Source organism: Pseudorca crassidens, chromosome 6 (genome assembly GCF_039906515.1).
Source record: "Pseudorca crassidens isolate mPseCra1 chromosome 6, mPseCra1.hap1, whole genome shotgun sequence".
NCBI classification, from domain to species: Eukaryota; Metazoa; Chordata; class Mammalia; order Artiodactyla; family Delphinidae; genus Pseudorca; species Pseudorca crassidens.
This window is the reverse complement of record NC_090301.1, coordinates 115,668,183-115,695,779: the sequence shown is the minus strand read 5'-3', so window position 1 is coordinate 115,695,779 and position 27,597 is coordinate 115,668,183. Positions and strand designations below refer to the sequence as shown.

The 27,597-nt window shown below is 33.9% G+C and overlaps 1 protein-coding gene across 4 annotated transcripts in view; it reads right to left on the bottom strand.

The window, feature by feature from the left end:
* DPP10 (dipeptidyl peptidase like 10) overlaps positions 1-27,597 on the bottom strand; it is a 1,288,081-nt gene that overhangs the window by 24,003 nt on the left and 1,236,481 nt on the right. For all 4 annotated transcript variants that reach the window (XM_067742149.1, XM_067742151.1, XM_067742148.1 and 1 more), the window contains 4 exons: positions 20,482-20,580; positions 20,303-20,372; positions 2,308-2,502; positions 1,556-1,610 (listed from right to left, as the gene is read on the bottom strand). In XM_067742149.1, the coding sequence (XP_067598250.1) occupies positions 1,556-1,610; positions 2,308-2,502; positions 20,303-20,372; positions 20,482-20,580 (419 nt within the window). The remainder of the gene's footprint in view (positions 1-1,555; positions 1,611-2,307; positions 2,503-20,302; positions 20,373-20,481; positions 20,581-27,597) is intronic.

Below are 27,597 nucleotides of genomic sequence, written 5' to 3'. Positions count from 1 at the left end.
TCATTTCTTTGGAATGATCACTTTCTTAGATATTTTCATTTTTTCACTAATATCTTTACTGCTAGTGGTGGGCTTTTATTTATTTATTTGTTTGTACTTATGTGAGAGGAGCATTATTCACAAAATATTTTTATTGAACTCTTAAATATTACTGACACTGACTGAATTAAATATAGCAAAAACATGATGCACTGCAGATTGAAGTGGGGGGAGAATGGTAGTGATGCATGTTGTTTTATATTTTACTATGTGTTAAGTAGATTTTCATGGACCCACTTGTCAGTGTACACCACTAAAGTTTGTGCCCCAGTAAAAGTACCAGTTACTTGCTGTCATGAGTCTTTGGGTTCATTATGAATAGTAGAACGTATTTCGTTTAAATCAATGAAGGCCAAGAATTTGCTTTGTCTCTAAACTAAAATAGTACAAAATCTCTTTCCTGTCATCTTAGTATCTTTATAATGTCTGGCCCAGTGATATGTATAAACTAGGTGCTCAATAAATATCTATATGGGGTTTAATTTCTTACTGTGAAGATGATATTGAACTTGACATAAAAATTATTGCTATAAGAAGTAAATATCCTCAGGGAACGATACTCAATATCTTCTAAATAACCATAATGGAAAAGAATATGAAAAAGAATACATATATATATATATGAATAACTGAATCACTTGGCTGTACACCAGAAACTAATACCACATTGTAAATCAACTATACTTTAATAAAAAAATTTTAAAAGGAAGTAAATATCATACAGTAAGCACAGAAGACATAATTATGCATTCCAGTCACCTTTTTTTTTTTTTGCTGTACGCGGGCCTCTCACTGTTGTGGCCTCTCCCGTTGCGGAGCACAGGCTCCGGACGCGCAGGCCCAGCGGCCATGGCTCACGGGCCTAGCCGCTCCGCGGCACGTGGGATCCTCCCAGACCGGGGCACGAACGCGTGTACCCTGCATCGGCAGGCGGACTCTCAACCACTGCGCCACCAGGGAAGCCCCCAGTCACCTTTTAGTTTCTAAGCCATGTTGTCTTCCCCAAGGCTGTGGTGCTCGTTCCTTCTTTGGAGAAATTGCTCCCTCAATAGAGCTGCATGACTGACTCCTTCCTGTTATTTAGGTATCAGCCTAAATATCACTTAAATCAGAGGGGCCTTACTTGACCACTCAATTTAATAACATTGGCCCTTCCTGTAATTATCTTTTATCCGTCAAGTTTATCTTGGTTTGTTTTCCTTATAAGATTTAATACCAGATGAAACTATGTTTTTCATTTATCCATTTACTTTCTCCTTCTCCTCTTTAGAAGATAATCTTCCTGAAAATGATTCCTTTTTTTTGTCCTATTGTTGCTCTATTTCTAACACCATGCATCAATTAAAGATACTCAGTAAACAGTTGCCAGATTAATAAATAACTGAATTTATATAATATTAATTACAATATTATATTTTAAAGGATAATACAGAGAAATTATAGTAAGATGAAGAAAGTAGTTATGCAAGTACATATACAAACACATAATGTACACACACATATTTCTACTATTTACCTTTCCAAAAATGCTTAATCTTCTGGAGTCAATGTATGGCTGTTTCAGTAAAAATCTGAAATGAAAAAAGAAAAAATTATAGCTATGACTTCTTGAGTTAAATGAACCATAGAAATCCATTCTTAGCAACAAGAAAAACAACAAAACAGAACAAAGCAGAGGTCAAACGAGACTGCTTTAGTGGTTGCAGCTCTATTCATGTAGAAGGGTCCTGTTTACCAAAATCTTGCTACTCAGAGTGGTGGTGCAGTAGTTTGGGTATCACACCTGTTAGCTTGTTACAAATGCAGAGTCTTGGGCCCATTACCAGCCTACTGAATCAACATCTGTATTTTAACAATATCCTAGCTAATGTCTGTATACTGTTTTAAAGAACCTACTAGTTTTCTCAGGTCACTTTTTCATGCCAATGTGGGAAAGGTATCTGTGAAAGTTCAAGAACTGTAATTAACTGGGACAATAATAGACATTGTGGATTATTGTAAATAAATAATATAGTAGTTTAATTAAGGTCTCTCCCATATTCATAAGTCCAAAGTGGATTCTAATTCCAGAGGGGGAAGTATGATAATTCTTTTGTCACTGAGAGTGAAAGATACTTGAAAAAATACAATAGTCTTTATGATTAACTTACAAAATTGTTTAATCATTAAAGTATAAATCTCTTAGCATTTACTAATGCTAAGTATTCTATATCACATATCTAGTTTCTCATTACAGGAAAAACGATAAGAAAATGTACATTCACTTACTTCACTGCTGCTATTTGGTCCTTTATTTCCACTGAGCCTAACCTTCGATGAATCTCCTGCAAAATTTTCAGGCCCTGGAATCCACTTCCTCTGCCATCAAACCGTGCTGTGATGACGTTACCCGTGCCAACAAGTACTGAATCCCAGTCAAAATGGAACTTATCTGTAACCAGCTGGCCTCCTGGCTCTTCATCCCTGCAAATATCAACACATTTGACCAAAACAAGAACAACTGACAACGTGGTCGAAATTTATTGGTTAATAATTATGGAAAAGACCCATGTTGGCTATTAAAATTTCTCTTAATTCTTGATATTAAACCTGAAAATATAAACGTCATTTTCCTTTGTAAATTTTCAAATGAAAAGCTCTTTGAATGAAATGAAAATATGAAACAGAATTTAAAACTGTTTATGAGAAATTATTTAACCCATTTTAAAAAGAGAAAAATAAAGAAAAAAGCACACACTTTCCATAGGCATAAGAATGATCATCAAGTTGACATACAGGCCCCACTTTACTGGATTTCTTACAGACAGTGTGTTTTAGAAATGTTTTGCAGATGGTATACAAGGGCCAAAGGGTCTGACAGAGAGAGGAATCAGTCATGGAAGCTTAATAATAATTTAACAAGAAATGTACGATCCTAAAGCACGTCAGATTCAAAAAGAAATACTGCATTAATATTTCCTGAATTGTTTTTTGTGAAGTAATTCTCACTGAGAAGAATTTAAGCGAACAGTGAGGAAAAATTCTTTTTTATCACTAAATTTGACAGCAAGAAAAGGAAGCAGACACGCATATGTTTGAAAAATTTGAAAGCTAAAAGTAAAGATGGAAACACAAATTATAAATCATGAACATTCTGTCCAGAGGGAAAAGGTGATACAATTTTAAAATGTCACACTACTATGGTATTTATAATTTATTTTCCAGAATATAGAACAGGTAAAAAAGCAGACTCTCATAAAATCACACAGATGATCTAGGTCCAAACCTAGGTACAGTTCAAAAACACAGTGGTCCACGTGATAGATTTTAAGAGTAACAAAACATCTAACTCTCTGAAAAGATCTCCATTTATAGTTGGGCTGCATACTAGAAATCTTCACCCTACTCACTCTCCTGTGAAGACACCAAACTTGCCTTCAAGTTTATGCAAATGTGTTGCTTTGAAGCATTAAAATATACCAATACACATATTAATCATCATTAACAAGTTTTAGGTTATCAGATTTGCTAAAGGAAATAACTTCTGGGCAGCAAATAGAACTGAGCAGATACAGAGGTTGTGTGGGAACAATGAGTTGGGTAAAGAAGGAGGTAGGGAATAGGGCAAAATGTTAGACAACTAAAATTTACTGAATGCTGTTATGGAACGAATTGTGTCTCTCAAAATCCATATGTTGAATCTCCAACGTCCACTATCTCAGAATCTGATTGTATTTGGAGATAGTGCCTTTACAGTAGTGATTAAGTTGAAATGAGGCTATTAGAGTGAACCTTAATCCAATCCAACCTGTGTCCTTGCAAGAGGAAATGAGGACAACAGAGAGACCCTAGGGGTGTGCATGCACAGAGAAAAGAACATGGGAAGAGGCAGCAAGAGGGCAACGATCTGCAAGCCAAGGAGAGGTCTCAGAAGAAATAAAGCCTGCTGACATCTAGCTCTTGGATGTTGAGCCTCTAGAAGGGTGAGAAAATAAATTTCTGTTGTTTAAACTACCTAGTATGTGTTATTTTGCTATGTCAGCCCTAATAAACTGATACAAAGGCCTTCTATGATCTAAGCACTTAAGATCCTTTATCTTATTTACTATACACCAACAAAAGTTACTTAACCTTTCTGGGGAGGAAGTTGCCTGTCGCATGGCTTATTGCATGGCTTATTGCATTCCAATGTATTATTATTCCTACACTGTAAATAAAGAAATTGTGCCACGGAAGGGTTTTAATAATGACCTACTCCATGCCTTCCTAAATCACACATTTAATGGTGATCCTGTGATTCCAAATATAGAACTGTTTTGTCCTTCCACAGTGTTTGCCACCTTTATCTCTTTCTTTAATTTAATTTTTAATTTATTTTAGGTTTTGCAATTTACCTCTTGATCAGATTATTAGGAATTGTTACTACACATTGCCATGTGCTTTTGCCTAGAATTCCAATTGCCTAGTTCAGAGTGAAGTCTGAAATGGCTATTTTTTCCACATTCCCAGATGATACTGATGTAACTTGTGTACCATTTGAGAAAGAGCATGAATCACCGTGCGTGGCACACTTTCTGGTGCCTGGCGAACATAGAGAATGCTTGTTGAACTAGACAGTTTCAGGGAAAGTAGACTCCAGTGAAGTTTAAAATGGAAGGACCTTAAAAAGCTTAATAAATCCTGTACTTTGAAGCTTGGGGATTTATTGCAAATATTAGAAAACAGAATATGATTCACAGAGGACAAGATACAGCATTAACTTCAACATTTAAGCTGAGTAAAAATATGACAGTTTAAGTCCCAATTTCACTCTGAACATAGATAGGGAAGATACTAAAACACTAAGACTCAGTTTCCTTATCTTTAATAATGGTAAAATACTGTCTTGTTTTCCTCAAAGTGTTTTGTAAGCATTAAATGGCATCATGTATTTGAAAATACTTTGTGAAATATAGTAAGCAATATAAGATTATTATTAGATTTATTGAACAATAGAAACTGTTACTATTACTCTTTTGTTTGAAGTCACTTTTACTTATACTGAGCATATTTCCTTATAGTTCAAAATGGAAAACTGTATAAAAGATTTTGGCCAGTAATTAAATTGAGAAATATCTATGGATCAAGATATTATACCATGCAGTAGGAGCTGTTATACCAAGAGAACTTCCATTTTCTAGATGGTCAAAGATACCAAAGGTTCATAAGAAAATTAAAAAGTGCAATCAACAGATCCTTTGGAGTAATTATCAGCATGTTGTTAGTTACTAAGGCAAGAGAGCCTAGAAATAAACCCATGCACCTATAGTCAATTCATCTTCAACAAAGTAGGCAAGAATATACAGTTGAGAAAGGACAGTCTTTTCGACATGTGGTGTTGGGAAAGCTTGACAGCTACATGTAAAACAATGAAATTTAGAATATTCCCTCATACCATATACAAAAATAAACCCGAAATTGTTTAAAGATCTAAATGTAAGACATGACACCATAAAACTCCTGGAAGAGAACATAAGCGAAACACGCTTTGACATAAATCATACAAATATTTTCTTAGATCAGTCTCTCAAGGCAAAAGAAATAAAAGCAAAAATAAACAAATGGGACTTAATCAAGCTTAAAAGCTTCTCCACAGCAAAGGAAACCTTTAACAAAATGAAAAGATAACCTACTGAGTGAGAGAAAATATTTGCAAACAATGCGACCGACAAGGGGTTAATATCCAAAATATACAAACAGCTCAAAAAACCAAACCAAAACAACCCAATTAAAAAAATGGGCAAAAGACCTAACTAGACATTTTTTCCAAAGAAGACATACAGATTCTAACAGGCCACATGAAAAGATGCTCAACATCACTAATTATTAGAGAAATTCAAATCAAAACCACAATGAGGTATCACCACACACCAATCAGAATGGCCATCATCAAAAAATCTACAAACAATAAATGCTGGAGAGGGTGTGAAGAAAGGAGAACCCTTGTACACTGTTGGTGGGAATGTAAATTGGTGCAACCACTATGGAAAATAGTATACAGGTCCCTTAAAAAACTAAAAATAGAACTACCATATCATCCAGCAATCCCACTCCTGGGCATATATCCAAAGGAAACCATAATACCAAAAGATACACGCACCCCAATTTTCATAGCAGCATTATTTACAATAGCCAAGGCATGGAAGCCACCCAAGTGCCCATCAGCAGTTGATTGGCTTAAGAAGGTGTGGTTTGTATATAGGATGCAATATTACTGAGCCATAAAAAAGAGTGAAATATTGCCATTTGCAGCAACGTGGATGGACCTAGAAAATAGTATGCTTAGCGAAGTAAGTTAGACAAAGACAAACCCTATGTGATATCACTTATATTTGGAATCTAAAAAAAAATACAAATAAATCTATGTATGAAACAGAAATAGACTCACAGACATAGAAAACAAACTTATGATTACTAAAGGGGAGAGAGAGGGAGGGACAAATTAGAAGTATGGGATTAACAGATAGAAACTACCATACATAAAATAGATGAGCAACCTGGAATTACTGTATAGCACAGGGAATTATACCCAATATCTTACAATAACTTATAATGATGCAAATCGGCAAAAAACTTGAGTCGCTATGCTGTATACCTGAAACTAACACAATACTGTATATCAATTATACTTCAATAAAAAAAGAAAAGAAAAAATATAGTTTAAAATAAGGCACATTTTTCAAACTTATGATTAATAGGTGATTGTAGATTTTTCAAAGCAAAAACTCAATTCCTTACTCATGCTCGCAATACCCAGGAAAAATATACAATTTCATTCATTTGCTCTGCTTCACCTGCTTTCAGTGTTAGAACACAAAATGTTATGATCTATTATCAGCCAATAATTTTAACACATTTCTCTGTCTAGTTGGGTGTGTTGTTCTTTCTTTTTTGGTGCAGAATACAGGCATATCTATTTCAATATCAATTAGAACATGGATTATGATGGTAAGCACTGCCTGTATAAGAAACAAGCCAGAGACTTGCAGAAGCAAGGGGGAGATTTTTCACAAAGTGTTCACCAGAAATTTTTTTCAACAAATAAAGGCAAGAAAATATTACTTATTTGATGAAGTAGGAAACGATATATGGCTGTAGGGATGACCACAAGGAAGGTACTGTGAACCAAATCATCCATCATATAATAAATGGGTTTCACAACTCGTGTATGTATTGGCCATGCAGAATTGGTGAGCTCCCATTCATGTGCCTCCTCTGTTTTCCTCTGAGTGTCTGCCGCATCCTTTTTTTGATATGGTTTTGCTTTACCCTCTCTGTCTCAGAAATCTCTGGGGACATATAAAGAACAGTGTTTCAAGGTTGAGAATAGGGACACACAATTTTGTTGAAAGTTGTATGAAAAGAACAATTCCATGTGTTTTAAGCAGTGAAAAGGTCACAGCAATATGAAATGTGTCCACTTCCTAACACAGGCAGCAAAATCAACTTAAGACTAAACTTTTCTTAGAAGTTAAGGTCTTTGAGGGTAGAGTTCACATCTGTTTTAATACCTTGAACACTCAATGTCTCTGCGTGGATGAAGAGAACATGATATAAGCAAATAATGAAATAAAGAAAAAAGGCTGAGCAAAACACACAAAATTCAACAGACCTTTAAAATGACAAAACAAGCCACTTCTTTATGACATAACAAAACATCATCTATGTCAAAAACTGAATTAAAGTGAAGAGATTTGTTTGGAGTACGTTTGGTCAGGTTCACAAAATGCTATTTAAATTCATGAAAAGAGCTAGATTTACATTCAGAAGGGATAGGTTTTGACTTTGTTATCAATATGCTGAGTTACTCTGGCAATTATACGCTCTTTTTATCTTCATTTATTGTTTTCATTATAGAATAATGTGTTGTAAATAGTTAAGATCACGTAGAGTACATTTTTAAAAGCCTTTTCCTTACCACGAAAACTTTGGCTAGATAAACAAGGAAAATATTTACCAGTGAGAGAACTTTCCATGAGTGATCTATTGAATGGCAGAATGTTTTTTTTTCCTACACGGCAGAATTTCAAAACTGCTATACAACAGCTGGGTATCTGTGTCTACTGGGTTGTGGAAGGAGGGGACAGAGAAAATTGCTTGTCATCTTGGTTCTTTGCTCTTTTTAGGCTTAGAATAGACCAACTTCAGCTGCATAAGTGCTAGATAAGAGCTAGACTCAGGGAGAGCTGTGTTGCAATTTTATTTTAGAGATAGTAAACTAAAAAAGAGTGTGGAAAGAAGGGTGACAGACAGAATGAAAGGCCAGATAAGGGAAAAGAAACTGATGCTGCAGAGAGCTGCATCACAGTACATTCTTAAGGAAAACGAATTGTCAGTGCTTTTGATTTTGTTCTTTAGGAGAGAACTCATTTCACAATAGAACACGAGTTTGACATGAGTAGAGTGAAACGATATTTGTCTTGTCTCAACCTGAAATTTATAAAAATTTATATTCAGCGATGACTTAGTTATAACGTTAAGTACATCTAAAAGCTAATGAAATCTATCCTGTTTCAAGCAATATATACCAACACATGCAGATACATACATTGGTCAAGGGCTTCTTGGCCAATTCCTTCTATTTCTCATTTTATTATCCATAGACTTCCCTCTCACGGAAGGATTGTCCTACATGCAGATTGGTGGAATGAGTTTTTTCATATATATACTACATCATATAAGAAATAACATTCTTTTTTTTCTGTCAGAGAACAGTTTCTTGTTCACATCCCCATCTTCTTCCATTAGGAATATTATAATATAATACAACCTGCAAGTTTCTGATCCCTGGTTTGTTTACATATAATTTTTGGCTGAATTAATTTCCATGGAGTTACAACTAGGGAAGCGTTTGACATGGACAAGTTTATTTATGCCTCTAACCAGACCCCGTGGTCTACCTGATAATACATAGAAAGTTAGGCTTATCAAACAAATTCTCAAGTTGTGTTATCCTCCATCACTTGTGTTCATATACTTGCATTCATAGATCTTTCCCATGTTAAACTTTTTAGAAAATATTGCCTATATTAATGACCTGAACCTTATAGTGATGTGAGAGTGTTATCATGAAAAGGGTACAGAATACGTTGGTAAAACCAAAATGAGTTGAGCCCAGGCCCAGTGGCTTTGACAAGTGCCTTCCCTTCCCTATGCCTAAGTTTGCTTTGGTGTGGAAGATGATAATAATAGTGTCTACCTAGTAGAGTTATGGTAAATATTAAATAAAATTATATATATATATATATATATATATAAATTGCTTAGCAAAGTGTCCAGTTTGTAGTTTGTTAAATATTATTAACCCAATGTTCTGGTCAATGCTATGGGACTTGACTGTTTCATCTTCCATTCCTCTCAAGGAAGCTGAGCTCCCAAACCTGGCCATCCCTAGGCAACTCTGCAGTGATAAGTCCTGAGCTTTTATATTATAAAAATCAAGTTTTTCTTATTTGGCTCAGTCCAAAGGACGAAAAATTCAGTTGCAGTAAAAGTGTTCTACTTTTCACAGTGGGTGGGTCTTTCAGTTAACTTAGAATGAATGAATATGTATCTATTTGGTTTTTTCTGTGTAATTGATTTCTTTCTACACATAGTCACATGTGATTATGCATCTGAGTGTAATTTGTGTGTCTCTGTATGTGTAAATTCTTTCTTTTGATTCCACAGATATATACTTCTTCTGGAACCACTAAAACAAGAGGAATGTTACCCTCATATACTTTTCTGATTTATAGAACTTATGACATAGATATTAGGTCTTTTTATTTTTTTGAGGCATTATTTTTTTTCCAATAGTTTTCTTTATATTCAAGAAGCTGCTCAGACAATAAATTTAATATTTTTTCTTGATCAAAATTTGATCTCAAATTTGGGAGGGTATTTTGTGTTAATAAAACTGCATCTTTTTTCATCCTTACCCTACTGCTCTTCTCACTTCTCTTCTTTTCCTCCTTCGATTTTTAGTAGAATAGCCTTCCACATATCAGGGTCAATTTCTGTCTGCTAAAGGCATTCTTCCTTGTCTGGAAGGAAATTCAATTCTATTTTGCTCTTTGATTTCTCTTGAATAGAAGCTAGAGATTGCTCCTTAGCATGATATAAAAACTGCATAAAACTATCATTAGAGCAATGAAAAAAACAGAATTCAGTTCTTTAAATCAAGTTATTTATATTGATATAGGAAGCCAAAGAATGAAGAGCTTATTGGAACACAGGCTGAAATGTTAAACAGCACGGATATTAATGAGCCAACTACAAAACCCCAAAATGGACTGTTAGTATCATCCACACAAAATTAACCTCGGGATAAACATCTTAGACAGCACATAAAATTATCAGAAGAGAACCAACAGAAAAGGGCCTCAGGGATGTCTTGTAGACAGAAATTGTGAATTATGCAATAAAATGGAAGTTCCAATCTCCTAATCATCCCTACCGTCGAAGTCTTACTACATGAATTCTTATTTGTTGGCCAATTTCCATTTGGGATAATTTCTAACAGAGTGGTTGAGGAGGTCGAAAGAGAAAGGGGTTTGTTGATCTTTATTTTCAGTTGCTGGGGATGGTTGTGTAATCACTGAGCTAGAAAGCCCTTCATCCACCCCCTGGCCTTTGAGACACTGACACCTAAATCACTCACAGTCAAATGACAGTTTAGCACATTGTATAAACAGATCGACAGGAGACTCTACCTCATTCTTTATGTGAATATAATTGTTATGTAAATCTTTTATGCAAAAGGTCTGCTTTAGATATTATAATGGAAAATATTCTACATGCTGGCTTAAGGAATATGGGTATATTCCAAAAGAAATAGAAGTATGTGTATATTAAAATAAGAAGCTGATGGCAATCTTCACAACAATCTCATATTTCTTCATTTTCCATTTTGTGTGTGTGTGTGTGTGTGTGTGCTGCACGGCTTGTGGGATCTTAGTGCCCCAACCATGGGTTGAACCCTGGGGCCAAGGCAGTGAAAGTGCCAAGTTCTAACCACTAGAGCCCCAGAGAACTCCTTTCATTTTCTAAAGCAGAATACAATTCAGCATGAGAATGTTTTGAGTGTAACATTGAGGCATACAATACATAGGATGTATATCATGGATTGCAATGGATTTATAATATAGGGATGGATACTAATTATATACAAACTTTGAACCTTCATTTTATCATAGACAGGGCATCATTCACCTTCAATAATACATGGTGGTTATACAATACATTTTCCCTAACTATAATCCTTTAGCTGGATTCTAAATGTCAATTTATCAACTGAAAAATGTGGCTACATAAACACAGGTAACTTTAATCTTAGCTTACATTATTGTGTTAGTTAAACAGAAATAATAATAACTGTAGTGCTAACTATGAATAAGTAACATAATGTCACTGATGCACTCCTTCAGCTTGGGGCTTTGTTGGATTACCAAAGGAGAAAAACACCATGTTTAGTATCCTTAGTTTAACCTTTCAAAGACATGCCAAATTAGTAACATAGTTAATGTTTTCTTCTATCATAGATTTCAGAAAAAAATAAATAATTAAAACAGAAGAAAAGAATGATCTACTATAGTTATACCCTTACATTTATGACTTAATATGTGACCATCCAAACCAAAAAAAAAAAAAAACAGAATTAGGAAACATTTCTTATGAAAAGCACTCAGAAGCATATCTTTAAATATAGAATATACTTGTATGTTTCAAAAAGGTAATCAATTGACATTATTCATATGAAACCATATCACATCATTCATGTCATTCATATGAAACCATTAATATCTGAGACCCGTATTAAGAGAGGAAAAGAGCTAAAATGGTATAAATATGTAAGTCATAGAAGTGACTATATATTTTTATACTAGTATATGTACATAAATCTATCAATTTAAAAGAATAGTCAAGAGAATATTATGTCTTACATATTACATACACATTTTTGTAAATTTAGAATTTTTTTCCCTGTGACATTTTCTTAATACATCAACTTTGAGTGTGTACAGTTTTAAACAGTACTAAGAAATTAATACTGACATTAAGAGGCATTATCTATAAACTGTGAAAGAACAAGCTCTAATCTGTTAAAGAATAATATAAAAAGTAATGATCACCTTCCCTCCTTCCATTACCAAGATTAAATGCCACTGTCTTTTCTCTTCTTCATTTCCTGGGTATTACAGTGTGAGTACATTTTACATTCACTTAAATGAGCAACATGAACAAGAATGAGAAAAGTCAGAAACTTAAAATTTAAAGTTTGACCCCCCTTACATGGCAAAGCAGTAATGACTCACTGAGACAAGTACTAGCTATCTCTCTTGTCCATTTACATCTAGCAAATGTGTTATCTTTGTAAGAAACTGAGAGTGAAATGCGTATGTATTTGGCATGGACAAGTGGATAATCAAATAATGTTATAGAAATTTTGGAATATGTGTGTCTTTACTCTTGGGAAACAAAACAAACTTACTTCTAACAATCTGATCTGCTCAAAAGTCTATGAATCCACATAGTAAGTGAAGAGAGTAAAGACTTCCCATAAAGTGAACCCTCTGATTAGAATTTGGAATTTTATGAAATAGTGTGGATTGAGAATTTGATCTTTCACGTGGACTATCTAGGAACTTACTCATGGTTTTTTTAAATTAACTTTTTATTGGAGTATAGTTGCTTTACAATGTTGTGTTAGTTTCTGCTGTACAGCAAAGTGAATCAGCTATACGTATACGTACATCCCCTCTTTTTTGGATTTCCTTCCCATTTAAGTCACCACAGAGCATTGAGTAGAATTCCCTGTGCTATACAGTAGGTTCTCATTAGTTACCTATTTTATACATAGTAGTGTATATATCTCAATCCCAATCCCACAATTTGTCCTTTATAATCTTTATTTTACACCAAAGCATTAACACGGTACAGGTGGAAAATGTTACATTCTAGAGATTATCACAAACTGTTAAGTGGGAAGAACGAAAGGTTATATGAATTTGGTTTTAGAGAAGTCCCTATTGATTCTGGACAGCATTTTTGATAATCTTCCAATAATAATTATCATGCAATGCGATATGTAAGTAGAGTATTGTGTAATAGAAACAGCAGAGCTTTTTGATCTGAAAAATAAATTGAAAAAACCTTTGAGTTCAAACACTAATTTTGTCCTGCCCATGATCTTGGAGTTAATATCCATGCCATATTTTAGTCATAGCTTCCTTGTGTTAAACTGAGGAAAGTGATATTTACCTCACTTGGTCTCTGTAAGAATTAAAGATGGCATTTATATATCCTTAGCATGATGCCCCTTGTACAATAAACACTTAATAAACGGTAGCTATTATTAAATCCTATAATTTTAAGAAGATAATCTCAATAATCAAATGTAAGAGAGAAACAGTAAAAAGATAGCATGAAAACCAATCATTATTTAGCTTTATCCAGAAAGATTTTAAGAGAAATGAGAAATACCTCGTTTTTCTGAGAAAAACTAAACTGCAGAAAACTTGACTCATCCTAAAGGCTGATTTAACACATTATAAACTCTCATAATTTACTTCTCTTTTTTCTCTACTTTGATTTAACTCATTCCTGATGACTAACTCAGGGTTGATTGATTTCTTTGTTTATTCATTCATGTATTCCTTCATTCATATATTCACTCATTCATACATTCATTTATTCATTCATTCTATGAATATTTTATGAACATAAATAATGCTCTAAGCACTGTGTTAAGGTTAAACAATACAAAAAGGGTTGTTATCAGCAATGAGTTTATAGTTTAAAAGAAGAGACAGCAAAGTAAATATATGTAATCTGGTGTGGTTTCATGTTATAACAGAGGTGTGTATAGAATTATGTAAAAATACATCTCGAAGTCTTAATAGAAACTAAAGTTACTGGGAGACTGTGGAAAAAGACACAGAGAAATAATTGAGAAGCTGGTATTTCTTTTTTTTTTTTTTTTGCGGTACGCGGGCCTCTCACTGTTGTGGCCTCTCCCATTGCGGAGCACAGGCTCCGGATGCGCAGGCTCAGCTGCCATGGCTCACGGGCCCAGCCGCTCTGTGGCACGTGGGATCTTCCCAGACCGGGGCACGAACCCGTGTCCCCTGCATCGGCAGGCAGACTCTCAACAACTGCGCCACCAGGGAAGCCCCTGGTATTTCATTTTTAAAACAGTTTTTAAAAATATCTAGAGCACTAAATGTCTCTTTAGAGGGTGGGTGGAGCCAGATGAAGATGGAGAGATATGTGGGAAACAGATGAAGACTTTTGTATGCTGTGTTAGGAAATGTGAACTTTTAATCAATTGGAGAACAATAATGAGAGAATTTTTCCCAGGAGAGCCACATTTTCAGATATGGATCTCACAAAGTTCACTCTAGCAGCAGAGTGGAAAAGAAACTGAAAGAGAGAGGATATAGCAATACATTACAGAAAAGGAAGTGTAGGTAGAGAGCAGAGTGACAGATTAGAATTGACTTGTCCAGTTATGCTCTATGCCTGGTGTGGGACTTGAAGAAGAGTGTGGGCTCTTGGAGGACTCCATTGGTTCAAAGGTCAAGACAAGACACTATGGTCCCAAGAACCTAATGTTATTCAACATTTTAAATAATATCCATATTGTTTTTTGAAAGGAAAATGTGTGTATGAAAAAAGTAGTGATGTTAACTTGACTGCTGGAGATGAGTAGCTGGATAATTTCGCTCACTATGAATGTACCAATTATACCCTGCTTTTTAACAGAATAACTATACAAAAAGAGCTGGCAAACAGCTTACTTCCATTAAGATGACCAAGTCCTAGGACTCTGATATGAATAACATTGACTAAATGATGAAAATATCTAGATAAAAATGAATAATGCTCTCCAGTTAAAATGGCTTAGTGGGAAACTGTAGTAAACTGTAGTAATAACCATATTCATCTGATTTCTGGCCATTGTCAATCTCTTCACTCAACACAAATTTGTGGAGCAACTCTGCAAAAACTAGTTGCTGTGAGGAAGACATAAATGAATAAGGCATTGTTTAATACATGGAATATATTACTATGTTAAAATAAAGATTTCTAACATTTCTATTTTCTTAAGATGCTGAAATATTCATAAGTCATTCTATAAATTGTTTCTCTAAATACTCACTTCTAGACCGTGGATTTTTCCTTCAGAAACATTGGTGCAAAATCTAGTGGGAGTCAGAAATTCCCTAAATAGTATATAAAAACATCCTACGAAATTGGAGTAAAGTGGGAAAAGTAGCAATATGATCAATATGATTCGAGATATATGGAAAGACTTTGAACAGAAGGCTGTCCCTGTAGGAGGAGGCATAGATTGGAGATTGTTATAGGATATAGATGGGCTGATGAAGAGGGTGAAAGAAAGCTTCAGGAAGATAAGACTTGATGGATGATCAAGAATTCATTAGGGGGGCTTCCCTGGTGGCGCAGTGGTTGAGAGTCCGCCTGCCGATGCAGGGGACACGGGTTCGTGCCCCGGTCCGGGAAGATCCCACATGCCGTGGAGTGGCTGGGCCCGTGAGCCATGACCAATGAGCCTGCGCGTCCGGAGCCTGTGCTCCGCAACGGGAGAGGCCACAGCAGTGAGAGGCCCGCGTACTACAAAAAAAAAAAAAAAAAAGAATTCATTAGGATTTCAAGGAAGATGAATTCAGCAAGATGAGACTAAGTCATAAGGGCATGATAAAGGATGTTGCATTCTGGAAACTAATGTAATGTGTTGAACAGTCACTGCCTCTCTGCGTTACACCTGTGCCAAGGGTGGCGTGGATAAGTTGAACATGAAAGGGTATGAAATGGGAAGACATGATGATTCCTTGGTACTGAATGAAACTCAGCTTGATATGCTTGTCTTCAGGAACACAGTGAACAGAGAAAACACCTTTCATCTCTAATAACAGTATATCTGTTTAGATTGTTTCCTATCAGGCTCTAGGCCTTTAGATTTATATTAATTTATCAAATAAACATCTATAACTGTAGGCTCTCTCTCAAGTAATCTTCAGTCTTGCACTATTAAAAGAATTACAGATTAGTTAGTAAGTTTTCATAAGGTTCCACCATGTGTGCTAGGTATTGCGGAGATAACACAAATCTAAAAAAAGATTGCAGATTTCAAGATGCCATTTCAGCCATTAGCACAGCTTCTTGCACATAAAAGCAACACGGTAAATTTGTATTGTACTAAGTTACATATATAGGAGTAGAAAATAAGAATAACATAAGAAACAATAATTCAAGGAGATACATGCTGAAATGGATATAGATGGATATAGTATATATAGTATAGACTAGATGCATATAGAATAGGTATGAACGTGAATATAGACTACTGGGTTCTTAAGTACTCAATATAACGTTAAGGAGAAAGACCGGAGAAAGGACAATAGGAGTAAAAAAAGAAAAAGGGGTCATGACCCCACAGAGGCTACTGTAAGTTGAGGCCACTGAGAAACAGTTGTAGTGACAATGCTTCTTAGATTTTCTATTACAGTAAAATATTTGGTTGCCATTGATTCACTTGTACTTTCAATATCATGAAATTAGGTTTGAGTTTCAGAAAACTCACAGAGAGGTCCTCAAAGGACCATTTCTTCTGAGGTTCCATAATGAAAATTTAGCAGAAAGATGATTCCTGATAGCCAGAGGCTACTTTCTTCAAGGCCAATCTTCCTTCACCTCCTCAGATTGCTGCAGCCAGTCTCCAACTCATGCATTCACTATAGAATTTCCTGGACGCGAACCCATCTCTATAGATGAAGAAGTGACTCACAGCCTGTCAGGTACTAGGTGCACTGCACAGAATAGCAATAAAGTAGTGACAACAAAATCACTAAATCCTCTCTTAGCCTCATTTAGATATTAGTTTATTTACTATTCTTCACTGTCAAATTGTCCATTTAGGGAAAAAAAGACAATTATTTTCTTTTTTTGAGTGTGGAGTCCACTTATAACTGAACACAGTACTTAAGAAAAAAAATACCCTTAAATTATAAACCTTCTAAAAAACAGGTAAAAGACACTTTACACTTAAGCCATTCTGACCTATATGGGTTTCCAAGCATAAATATTTTAGGAATGATCATGTAGCTTAAAGCAATCAATCATTTTATAAATATAGAATCAAAAAAGAAAAAAATCCTGTTTGGCTTTGTAAGTCATATTCTGTGAAACTTCTGAGAATTTACCTCTAAAAATCAAGGAATTTGGATAAATTAAATTAATATTTAGTATAATCAGCATATAAAAACAAATGAAAACTAATGAATTAATACTTTTATTCTTCTTTTCAACAAAAAAGTGGCAAATTAAACTCCATAGGCCTAACTATATTATTTTATCTGCTTTAGTAATGTCTATTAAATAATTTTATGGATGCTAAAATATATTATTAAATGTTTATATTGATACTTTTAAATATTAAAATGACTACTACTTCTAATAATAACTGTTTATGGTTACAATTTATTAAACACCAACTGCAAATGTTTATGCTCTTCTAGACACTATGGTGACATGTTTATATATATTAGTCCATGTTTTTGTCTTCAATTTATTTATAAGGAAACTGAAGCTTAGGAAAATTAAGCAATGTACTGGTAAATCTTTGAGCTGAGATTTGAACCCAGGCCTACCTGACTCCTAAGCCAGTACCTTTACTCTCCTCTCCCGCCTCTAAAAAACACTTGACTATTCCTTTCTAATAAGAGAGTTGAGTGTTGTGCAATTCCTTATATTCTTCTTATGAACTAAAAATCACCCAGACCAAAGCACAAATCTGATGGCAGGACAAGCCAGTTGGCTTCTCTGACTCAAGGCTACTGAGAGAAAATGTGAACTCTTGTCTACTTTTTCCCCCAAAGTTTGACGCACTGTGGAGCCAGTGGATATGTGAATGGGAAGAACTGTCTACACATCCAACTGCATATGTAAGTCATGCTTCAAGGAAGGATGCCTTGTAGAGTTCCTTTCCCTGAGAAGCCTCATTTCTCAGTGAATAAAAAGAACAATCCCTTTTCCCAAAAGGAGATATGACTGAGAGAGAACACGAGGTTGAGAATTTTATTTTCAGTTTTTTCTCATTTTAGTGCCTGAGATATTTCCCCAATAAATCACACATACAGTTCAAATAGGAATTGAATACTCAGTCACAAAAATGAATGAAATAATGCCGTGTGCAACAACATGGATGGACCTAAAGATTATCATACTAAATGAAGTCAGACAGAGAAAGACAAATATCATACCCTATCACTTATACATGGAATCTTAAAAAATGATAAAAATGAACTTATTTACAAAACAGAAATAGACTCACAGACATAGAAAACAAACTTATGGTTACCAAAGGGGAAATGGGGGAGGACGGATAAATTAGGAGTTTGGGATAAACATATATACACTATGTATAAAATATATATATAATATATAAAATAGATTAAGTATATTTATAATAGATTAACTGAATCACTTTGCTGTATACCTGAAACATTGTAAATCAATTAAAATTTATTGTACTTCGATTAAAAAAAAAGCACTAAAGACAACTAAGTGAAAGAGAAGATACAGGAGAAGGAGTTAAGATAAGAAAAGAGCAAATAAGAACTTCCTCAGGAAGATACCAAGAAATTTCAGAGCCTCTGGCTATTAGGGACAAAGGAGAAAGGTCCTGGCATAAGAAACCAAGATAGCTCAAGGTATTAGAGTTAGGAATAAACACTGGAGTGAGTGAAAATATTAAGTATTGTATTTTCTGTATTATTTGGCTTATTAAAATGAAATGACAAATTGCTTCTATTTATCAAAAGATCTAAATCAATGCAATCTATATAAAAAAGAATGAATTATAATCACAATAATTATAAGACTCACATGTGCTAGGCATTTTATATGTTATTTCATTTAATCTAAAAAGCAGCCTTAAAACATAGGCTGGATTATAATGCTCATTTTATATTTGGAAAAGCTGAACCTCACAAGAGGTTATGTAACTTGTTCAAGGACACACTGTTAGCAAATGACAAAACTGGAATTTGAAGCCAGGCAGTTGGATTCCGCAGACTGAATACTTACTGTCCACATTCAATAGTCATAACAAGTAATGTTATTTTCTATTCTACTCTTCCAAAAAGGGTCTGAACAATTGTAGACAATTTTAAGCACAGTCATAGCAATATGTTGGCTGTGTTCTTAATAAGGAAAATAACTAATAACTCTCAGGAATACAATTCTACATCAATATCAAGTTAGTTAACCAATAGATGTTAGAGGCCTCTGTGCCCAGTAGTATATAGTCACAATATAATCTCATAGAAAGTATGAATGAATTCAATTCCAAGTTGGAAAAACCTAAGAGTCAGGTTTTTCTGAGGGCAGGAGTGGCCTCCTGCTGACCTTAAATCCAGGAAGGAAAACTGGTAAGAGTAATATAAATATAACAAATTTTTTCAACAATGGAAATAAATGTTTCCTCAATGCTGCATCAAGGACTAATAGAAAACATAAGGCTTACCTGTGAAAACATGGATGTACTTTAAAAACATCATGCTAAGTGAAACAACCAGTCACAGAAGGGCAAATACTGCATGATTCCACTTACATGAGGCATCTAAAATAGTCAGATTCATAGAAGCAGAGAGTAGAATGGTGGTTGCCAGGGGCTGGAGGGAGGAGGGATGGGGAGTTGTTTTTCAATGGGTATAAAGTTTCAGTCATGCAAGATGAATAAGTTCTAGAGATCTGCTAGACAGCACTGTGCGTGTAGTTAACAACACTGTATTGTATTCCTAAAATTTTGTCCAGAGGGTAGATCTCATGTTAAGTGCTCTCACCACAATTAAAAAAAAATGGCTTTTACAAATCTAGTATAATTTTGATATGACAAATATATCACAAAGGAAGAAAGAAAGAAAGAAAGAAAACAAAGGGAGCATAGAGCTTGAGTGATTGCTAAGCAGACATCCATAAACCAAACTATATGTGTCATTATTCCCAGGAGTAACATTGAGTGCAAATTGGGATGCAAGAAGCACAAGCAATTACACACCCTTCCGTATTATTTAGTGGTGGTGTCCTTGAGGAACTCATACAACTGACAGCTGTCCCAGTTATCTACACATATAGGACTTCTTCTGTTGTTTTTTAATCAGAATACTGCCATGTGAGACATAAGAAAAATTCTAAACTCTTTAGGTTCCTTTATTTCAAAAACAAATAAAATACTTACATTATTAACAGAAGAGCATACTGGTTTCGGTCCGTAAAATCTTTGGGAAAGGACAACTGTAAAGGAAGTTCTTTTAAAGAAAGAGCAAAATATTAAAGATGGAGAGTCATTTATATGTAAAACTATAAGGTGCAGAGAAAGTTTTTTTTTTTAATAACATAGCATGCACAAAACTTTACCATAGTCATCAATATGAAGCGTTTTAATTTCTGACTTTACTCTCTTCTTCTTCAGGATAGCTTCCTTCAGCATAGAATTGCTTTCCAATATAAAATATTCTGTAAGTCAAAAAGGACAGTGTAAATAATCTCTATGTGTTGATTAAGAAACAGTGTAACACAAATAATTATCCATCATTACCATTTGACAGGCACTGTGCTAGTCACCGATTACTCTCTCATAAATTCTCTTCTGGATTATTACAAGTTTTCTAACTAAGCTTCTTTATTCCAGTGAAATTGTCTCCAGTTGCCCCTTATACTTGGAATTAGCATTTACGTTTTCAAAATGTAAATCTGATCATGTTAATGTTATGCTTAAGAATATATTTTAAATAATACAAAATTATGTAGCACCCAATGATTTAAAATTCACAATGCCTGAATTCTAATACAAAGTTACCAAGCATGCAAAAAATCAGGAAAATATCACCCATGATGAGTACAAATTTTATTCAATAGAAAGAACCCAGAAATGACACAGATGCATATAATAGATAATGACATTAAAACAGAGATTATAATTACATTCCATGTGTTAAGTTTTAAAAAAGCCTGAGGATATTAAGGAGAAAGATGAAAGACATTTTAAAAACAAACAAGTTAAAATTCTAAAAATAAGAACTGAAAAATTTGATATACATGAAAGCTATAAAATCTAAGATGAAAAAATACTGGATAGGATTAACAACATGTTAGATACTGCAGAAGAAAAGATTAATGAATTCAACAATATAGCAATAGAAAATATTAAAATGGTTTTTTTTATAAAAACCAAAAAAAAAAAAGAGAGAGAGAAAACTGGCAAAACATGAAGGGAGAGAAACATCAGTAACTTGCTGGAATTTTGACTGCTATATTAAAAATATAGATTTATTGGCGATTTTTATATACTAAAAATAGTGAACTTTCTAATCCATAAATATGTATGCATGTATATATCCATTTGAGTCTTTAATTTCTTCCAGAAATGTTTGCTTTCATTTTAGCAGACTGACACATTTCTATTAGATGTATATAGTATACTACAGTATATAGTACATAGTTTCAGATGTTACTTTAAGTAGTTATTTTTAACTATTTTTAAATTTTGCCTTGCCTTATAGTATATAAAATAGTTGATTTTTGTATATTAACCTATAATTGTAATAACCCTGATAAATTCACTCATTATTTCTAATAGTATTATGAGTGTGTGTGGATTCCATTTTTTTTGTTTATTTGGTTCTGTTTTATTTATATCTTCTGCAAATAAAGGCAATTTTTTTTACCTATATGTCTTTTTCTTGCCTCATTTCACTAAGTCTTCTAATACAATGTTGCAAAGAGGTGGTGAGAGCAGACATTTTTACTTTTTCCCAGTTTTGGGGGAAATGCATTGTCTTCAACATTAAGTATGATGTCAGTTGTAGTATTTTTGTACATACCATTCATCAAGTTAAATCATTTTTTTTTTCTTCTGGCCCAGTTATTATTACTACTTTATTATTATTGTTGTTTTTCATTTTTAATCAAATATTTTTTATAAATCCTTTGAGGTGTTAAGTTGACAGTATAACATAGTAAGTTGCATTGATTAATTATTGAATATCATAGCAATCATGGATTCCTCAGGTAAACCCCACATAGTCATAATATATTACCCTTTTATAAATTGCTGGATTTTTCTTGCTACTATTTAGTTAAGGAATTTTGCATCAATATTCATGTGAAAAATTGATTTTTTTGTCCTTATTTTGTCTATATTGAATTTGGAATCTGGTTGATGCTGGCCTTATATTTTCTGAGAGCATATGTGAACTTGGTATTAATATATTAAATGTTGAACAGAACGCACCAGTGAAGCTACTGGAACTGGAATTTACTTTGTGGGAAGAGTATTAACTATGAATTAAAACTTTTAGTAGATAATGGGATATTTATATATTGTATATCTTCCTGTTTGAATGTTTAGCAATTTTTCTTTTAAGAAATTTACCCATTTTATCTAAGATGTCAAATTTGCTGCCCTAAAATTACTTATAATATTCCATTACTGGCATTACAATGTTTGTAGAACCTGTTATTAACATCATCTATTTCATTAATGAAAATGACAGTGTACTTTTTCTTTTAAGGCTCTATCTAGAACTTTATCAATTTTATTTATGTTTTCTAAGAAAATAATTTTGGTTTTTAATATGCTTTTCTCTACTGCCAGTCCATTTTCTATATCATTTATTTCTATTCTTATCTTTATAATTTCCTTCCTTCAACTTACTTTGGATTAATTTGCTCTTTTTTTCTAGTTTCTTAAGGTGGAATCTTAGATGACTGATTTTAAAGATTTCCTTTTTTATAAAGTAAGAATTTAGAGACATAAACGTATTTCTAATCACAATGTTAGGTATCCCTAAATTTAGATTAGTTGTGTTTTCACTTGGCTCAAAATATTTTCCAATTATTTTCCTAAATTCTTCTTTGATCTTTGTGTTATTTAAAGATGCATGTCTGATGGCAACACCTTCTTGTTTCTTTTTTCTCGATTCTTTATTTTGGATTTACTTTTGAAGGATATTTTCTAAGTTTGTTATTCTATGTTGATAGTTTTGTATTGTTTTGCTTCCCATCAGTATTCTAAAGATTTTTCTCCATTGCTTTTTTCTGATGAGAAGCCTGCAGTCACTCTTGGCTTTCTTACTATGTATGTAATGTGTGGAAGTAAATGTCTTTTTATTTTTGTATCCTGCTTGAGGGTTGTTGAGCAACTTTATATTTTTCATCAGATTTGGATTTGGCCATTATTTCATCAAATATTTTTTCCATTTCAACTTTAATTTAAAATATTATAGATATGGATATTGACCTAAACTATCTTAGGCTCTGTTCATTTCTTTCATTAGTTTTCTCTGCATCTGGAAGTGTCTATAGATAATGTTTCAAGTTCACTAATATTTCTTCTGCAGTGTCTAATTTGCTTTTAGTATTTTTCAGAGAAGTTTTAATTTCACATATTTTAAGTTCTTAAAATATATTCTATTTATCACTACATTCATTTTTTCTTGATATATTTTAGCATATTTATAATAGCTAATTTATTGTATTTGTCAGTGGACTCCATAATTTCCATCATATCTGAATCTGTCTCAATTCACTGGCTTTCTTTTCCTAGTTATGAGTCATATTTTCTAGCTTCTATATGTAGCCAGTAATGTTTTATTGGATTCTAATCACTGTGATGTTTACATTGTTGAGTTCTGGACATCATTCTGTCCTTTTATTAATTGTTGGACTGTGTTATAGCAGATGTTTAAGCTATTTGCAGGTCAGCTTTTTTTTTTTTTTTGCGGTACGCGTGCCTCTCACTGTTGTGGCCTCTCCCGTTGCGGAGCACAGGCTCCGGACGCACAGGCTCAGCGGCCATGGCTCACGGGCCCAACCGCTCCACGGCATGTGGGATATTCCCGAACAGGGGCACGAACCCGCATCCCCTGCATCGGCAGGCGGACTCTCAACCACTGCGCCACCAGCGAAGCCCCAGCTTAATTATTTGAAAGCTTTAAAAAATATTTTATTTAGTGTGAGTTTGAATGACCTTTGCTCTATGACTTGTTAAGCTCTAATACTAAGGCATGACTCTTCTGGGATCTCTCCTAAACATTCCAGTGTTCTGACTGTTTGGAACTTTAATATATTCCAGCACTGTGTGAGCTCTGGCTTTTCCCAGGCTCAGACTATCTTCCTATGTATGTTCAGCTAGGTATTTTCAGCAACAGATGCAAGATGATCCCTTGTAACCCTATGCAGATTCCTGGTGTCCTCTTTCTCTGTCTCTTCTTGTGCTCCAGTGTTGTCCACCTTCCCAACATTCCAGAATCTTCAACCCTTCTGAACACCAATTTCTGTCTCAACTGTGACTCTGAGATACCCTTATACACTTATTTAATTGTTCCTCTTTACCCTAGAATTCAAAAAATAATTCTAGCCAGAGAGCCAGGACAATTACAACATTCACCTGACTTTTTTCCCTTCTTTCAGGGATCAGAGGCCTATCGTGACTCTTGCCCCATGCTTGAAAAGTGTTGTTTCATGTATTTTATCCAGTTATTTTTGAAAAAAAAATTCTTTTATTTTCTGTTTCACTTTTCTTTTCTTTCTTTTTGCCAAGAGGCCATGTCTACTTTCAGGTACTCCATAGCCAGAATAAGAATATTATTTTAATTGTCAATGGTTTATCATTGACACTTTATTGTTAATTACAAACTCCTTAGGATGAAATATAAGGCTTTTATGATCTGGCTTCAGCCTGCCCTATAGCCTATACCTTTGATTTATCTTAAATGTTTTGTTCCAGCCACATGGAACAACTTTTATCTTGCAAGTGTAAATAGTTTCATTCCTCATGATTGTGTATTCACATTCTTTCTTCCAGAAATGCTTTCCACTGACTTCCTCTTTTTTTGAACTGTGTCCACTTCTACCAGAAAAATTATCGTATTCTATTATAACCATTAAATTTTCTGATTCTTGCTTTGGACTGTGAATCTGTGTGATTTCAGGCACACCAAACCACCTGTCTTATAAATAAGTGTCGTCCTCTATAATACAAATTTGGGAAATTAGATGTTCTCACAGATTTCTTCTATCTCCCTGATACAAGAAATTTCAGATTATTTAAATAATAGCATATTTTCAAAGAATCTATAGCAAATATTCAATTATAAAATTTAAAATGTGAATAATTCAACTTTATACACTTTCATTAAAGATTCAGCATTTATAATGTAAGACTTGTCATAAAAATGCACTTAATGAACTTAATTGTGGATAAAAGCATTCTTTTTGTATTTAGAAACCAATATCACCTGATATTTGTTAATGACATAGGCAGCAATTTTTAGAGACTAAAGCCCATTAAACTTTTACCTTTATACCTTACTAGAGAGCATCTTGTTGGATAAATATTTTTATAAGTGGACAATAGTTTATTGTATTACAGTGACTAGCTAACTAAATAAATGAATGAATAAATACAGCTAGAGGCAGCGATATGAGAGTAATATACTAATAATTTCTCATGGCTTCTCTTCATTATCAAAAATGAATGGGAAAAAATAAATTACATGAGATAAGAGGTAGTTGAAATTTTTTTACTTCTAAATCAAAGATATTCATTTGCTCATGGTAAAAAAAAAAATCAACCCATGGTCACAGAGAAATAAAATTATATTTAAGGAAAAAAAAATACAGAAGAAAATACACCATTTTCAAAAGCACACAGAGTTTTTTTCATGATAAATTCAGAAAATATGTTTCAATCATAGTTTTTTGTGAAACATTATGAAGACAAGGTAGTATTAAGACATGATTTTAATTGTACGATTGAGGAGGAAAAGAGGATTAAAATGAGAACAGAAAATTAGGAAGAAGGAAGAAAGGGAGAGAGAAGAAAATATTAGAGAGGAAGCATAAGGAGAGATGAGAAGGAGATGCAATGGAGAGAAAGGAAGAAAGGGAAGAGACAAAAAATGAATTAAAGCAAAAGAAATCATATACACATAAGGAAAAAGAAAAAAATGAAAATATAAAAAGAGGAAAAGGAAAGATAGCAATGAGACAAAAAACTTTGAAATACTAAGCAAAATTTTACATATATATATCATTTCCTAGTCACTGAACATTTATTTTTATTTAATTTTATTTATTTTTTTATACAGCAGGTTCTTATTAGTCATATATTTTATATACATCAGTATATACATGTCAGTCCCAATTTCCCAATTCATCACACCACCACCCCGAACTCCGGCTGCTTTCCCCGCTTGGTGTCCATACGTTTTTTTTCTACTTCTGTGTCTCAATTTCTGCTCTGCAAACCGGTTCATCTGTATAAATTCCTAGGTTCCACATATATGCGTTAATACACGATATTTGTTTTTCTCGTTCTGACTTACTTCACTCTGTATGAAAGTCTCTAGATGCATCCACGTCTCTACAAATGACCCAATTTTGTTCCTTTTTATGGCTCAGTAATATTCCATTGTATATATGTACCAAATCTTCTTTATCCATTCAACTGTCGATGTACATTTAGGTGGCTTCCATGACCTGGCTATTGTAAATAGGGCTGCAATGAACATTGGGGTGCATGTGTCTTTTTGAATTATGGTTTCCTCTGGGTATATGCCCAGTAGTGGGATTGCTGGGTCATATGGTAATTCTATTTTTAGTTTTTTAAGGAACCTCCATACTGTTCTCCATAGTGGCTGTATCAATTTACATTCCCACCAAGATTGCAAGAGGGTTCCCTTTTCTCCACACCCTCTCCAGCATTTGTTGTTTGTAGATTTTCTGATGATACCCATTCTAACCAGTGTGAGGTGATACCTCATTGTAGTTTTGATTTGCATTTCTCTAACAATGATGATGTTGAGCAGCTTTTCATGTGTCTGTTGGCCAGCTGTATGTCTTCTTTGGAGAAATGTCTATTTAGGTCTTCTGCCCTTTTTGGGTTGGGTTGACTGTTTCTTTAATACTGAGCTGCATGAGCTGTTTATATATTTTGGAGATTAATCCTTTATTCATTGATTCATTTGCAAATGTTTTTTCCCATACTGAGGGTTGTCTTTTCATCTTGTTTATGGTTTCCTTTGCTATGCAAAAGCTTTTAAGTTTCATTAGGTCCCATTTATTTATTTTTGTTTTTATTTCCATTACTCTAGGAGATGGATCAAAAAAGATCTTGCTGTGATTTATGTCAGAGTGTTCTTCCTATGTTTTCCTCTTAGAGTTTTACGGTGTCCGGTCTTATATTTAGGTCTCTAATACATTATGAGTTTACTTTTGTGTATGGTGTTAGGGAGTGTTCTATTTTATTCTTTTACATGTAGCTGTCCAGTTTTCCCAGTGCCACTTGTTGAAGAAACTGTCTCTTCTCCATTGTATATCGTTGCCTCCTTTGTCATAGATTAGTTGACCATAGGTGCGTGGGTTTATCTCTGGGCCTTCTTTCCTGTTCCATTGATCTATATTTCTGTTTTTGTGCCAGTACCATATTGTCTTGATTATTGTAGCTTTGTAGTACAGTCTGAAGTCAGG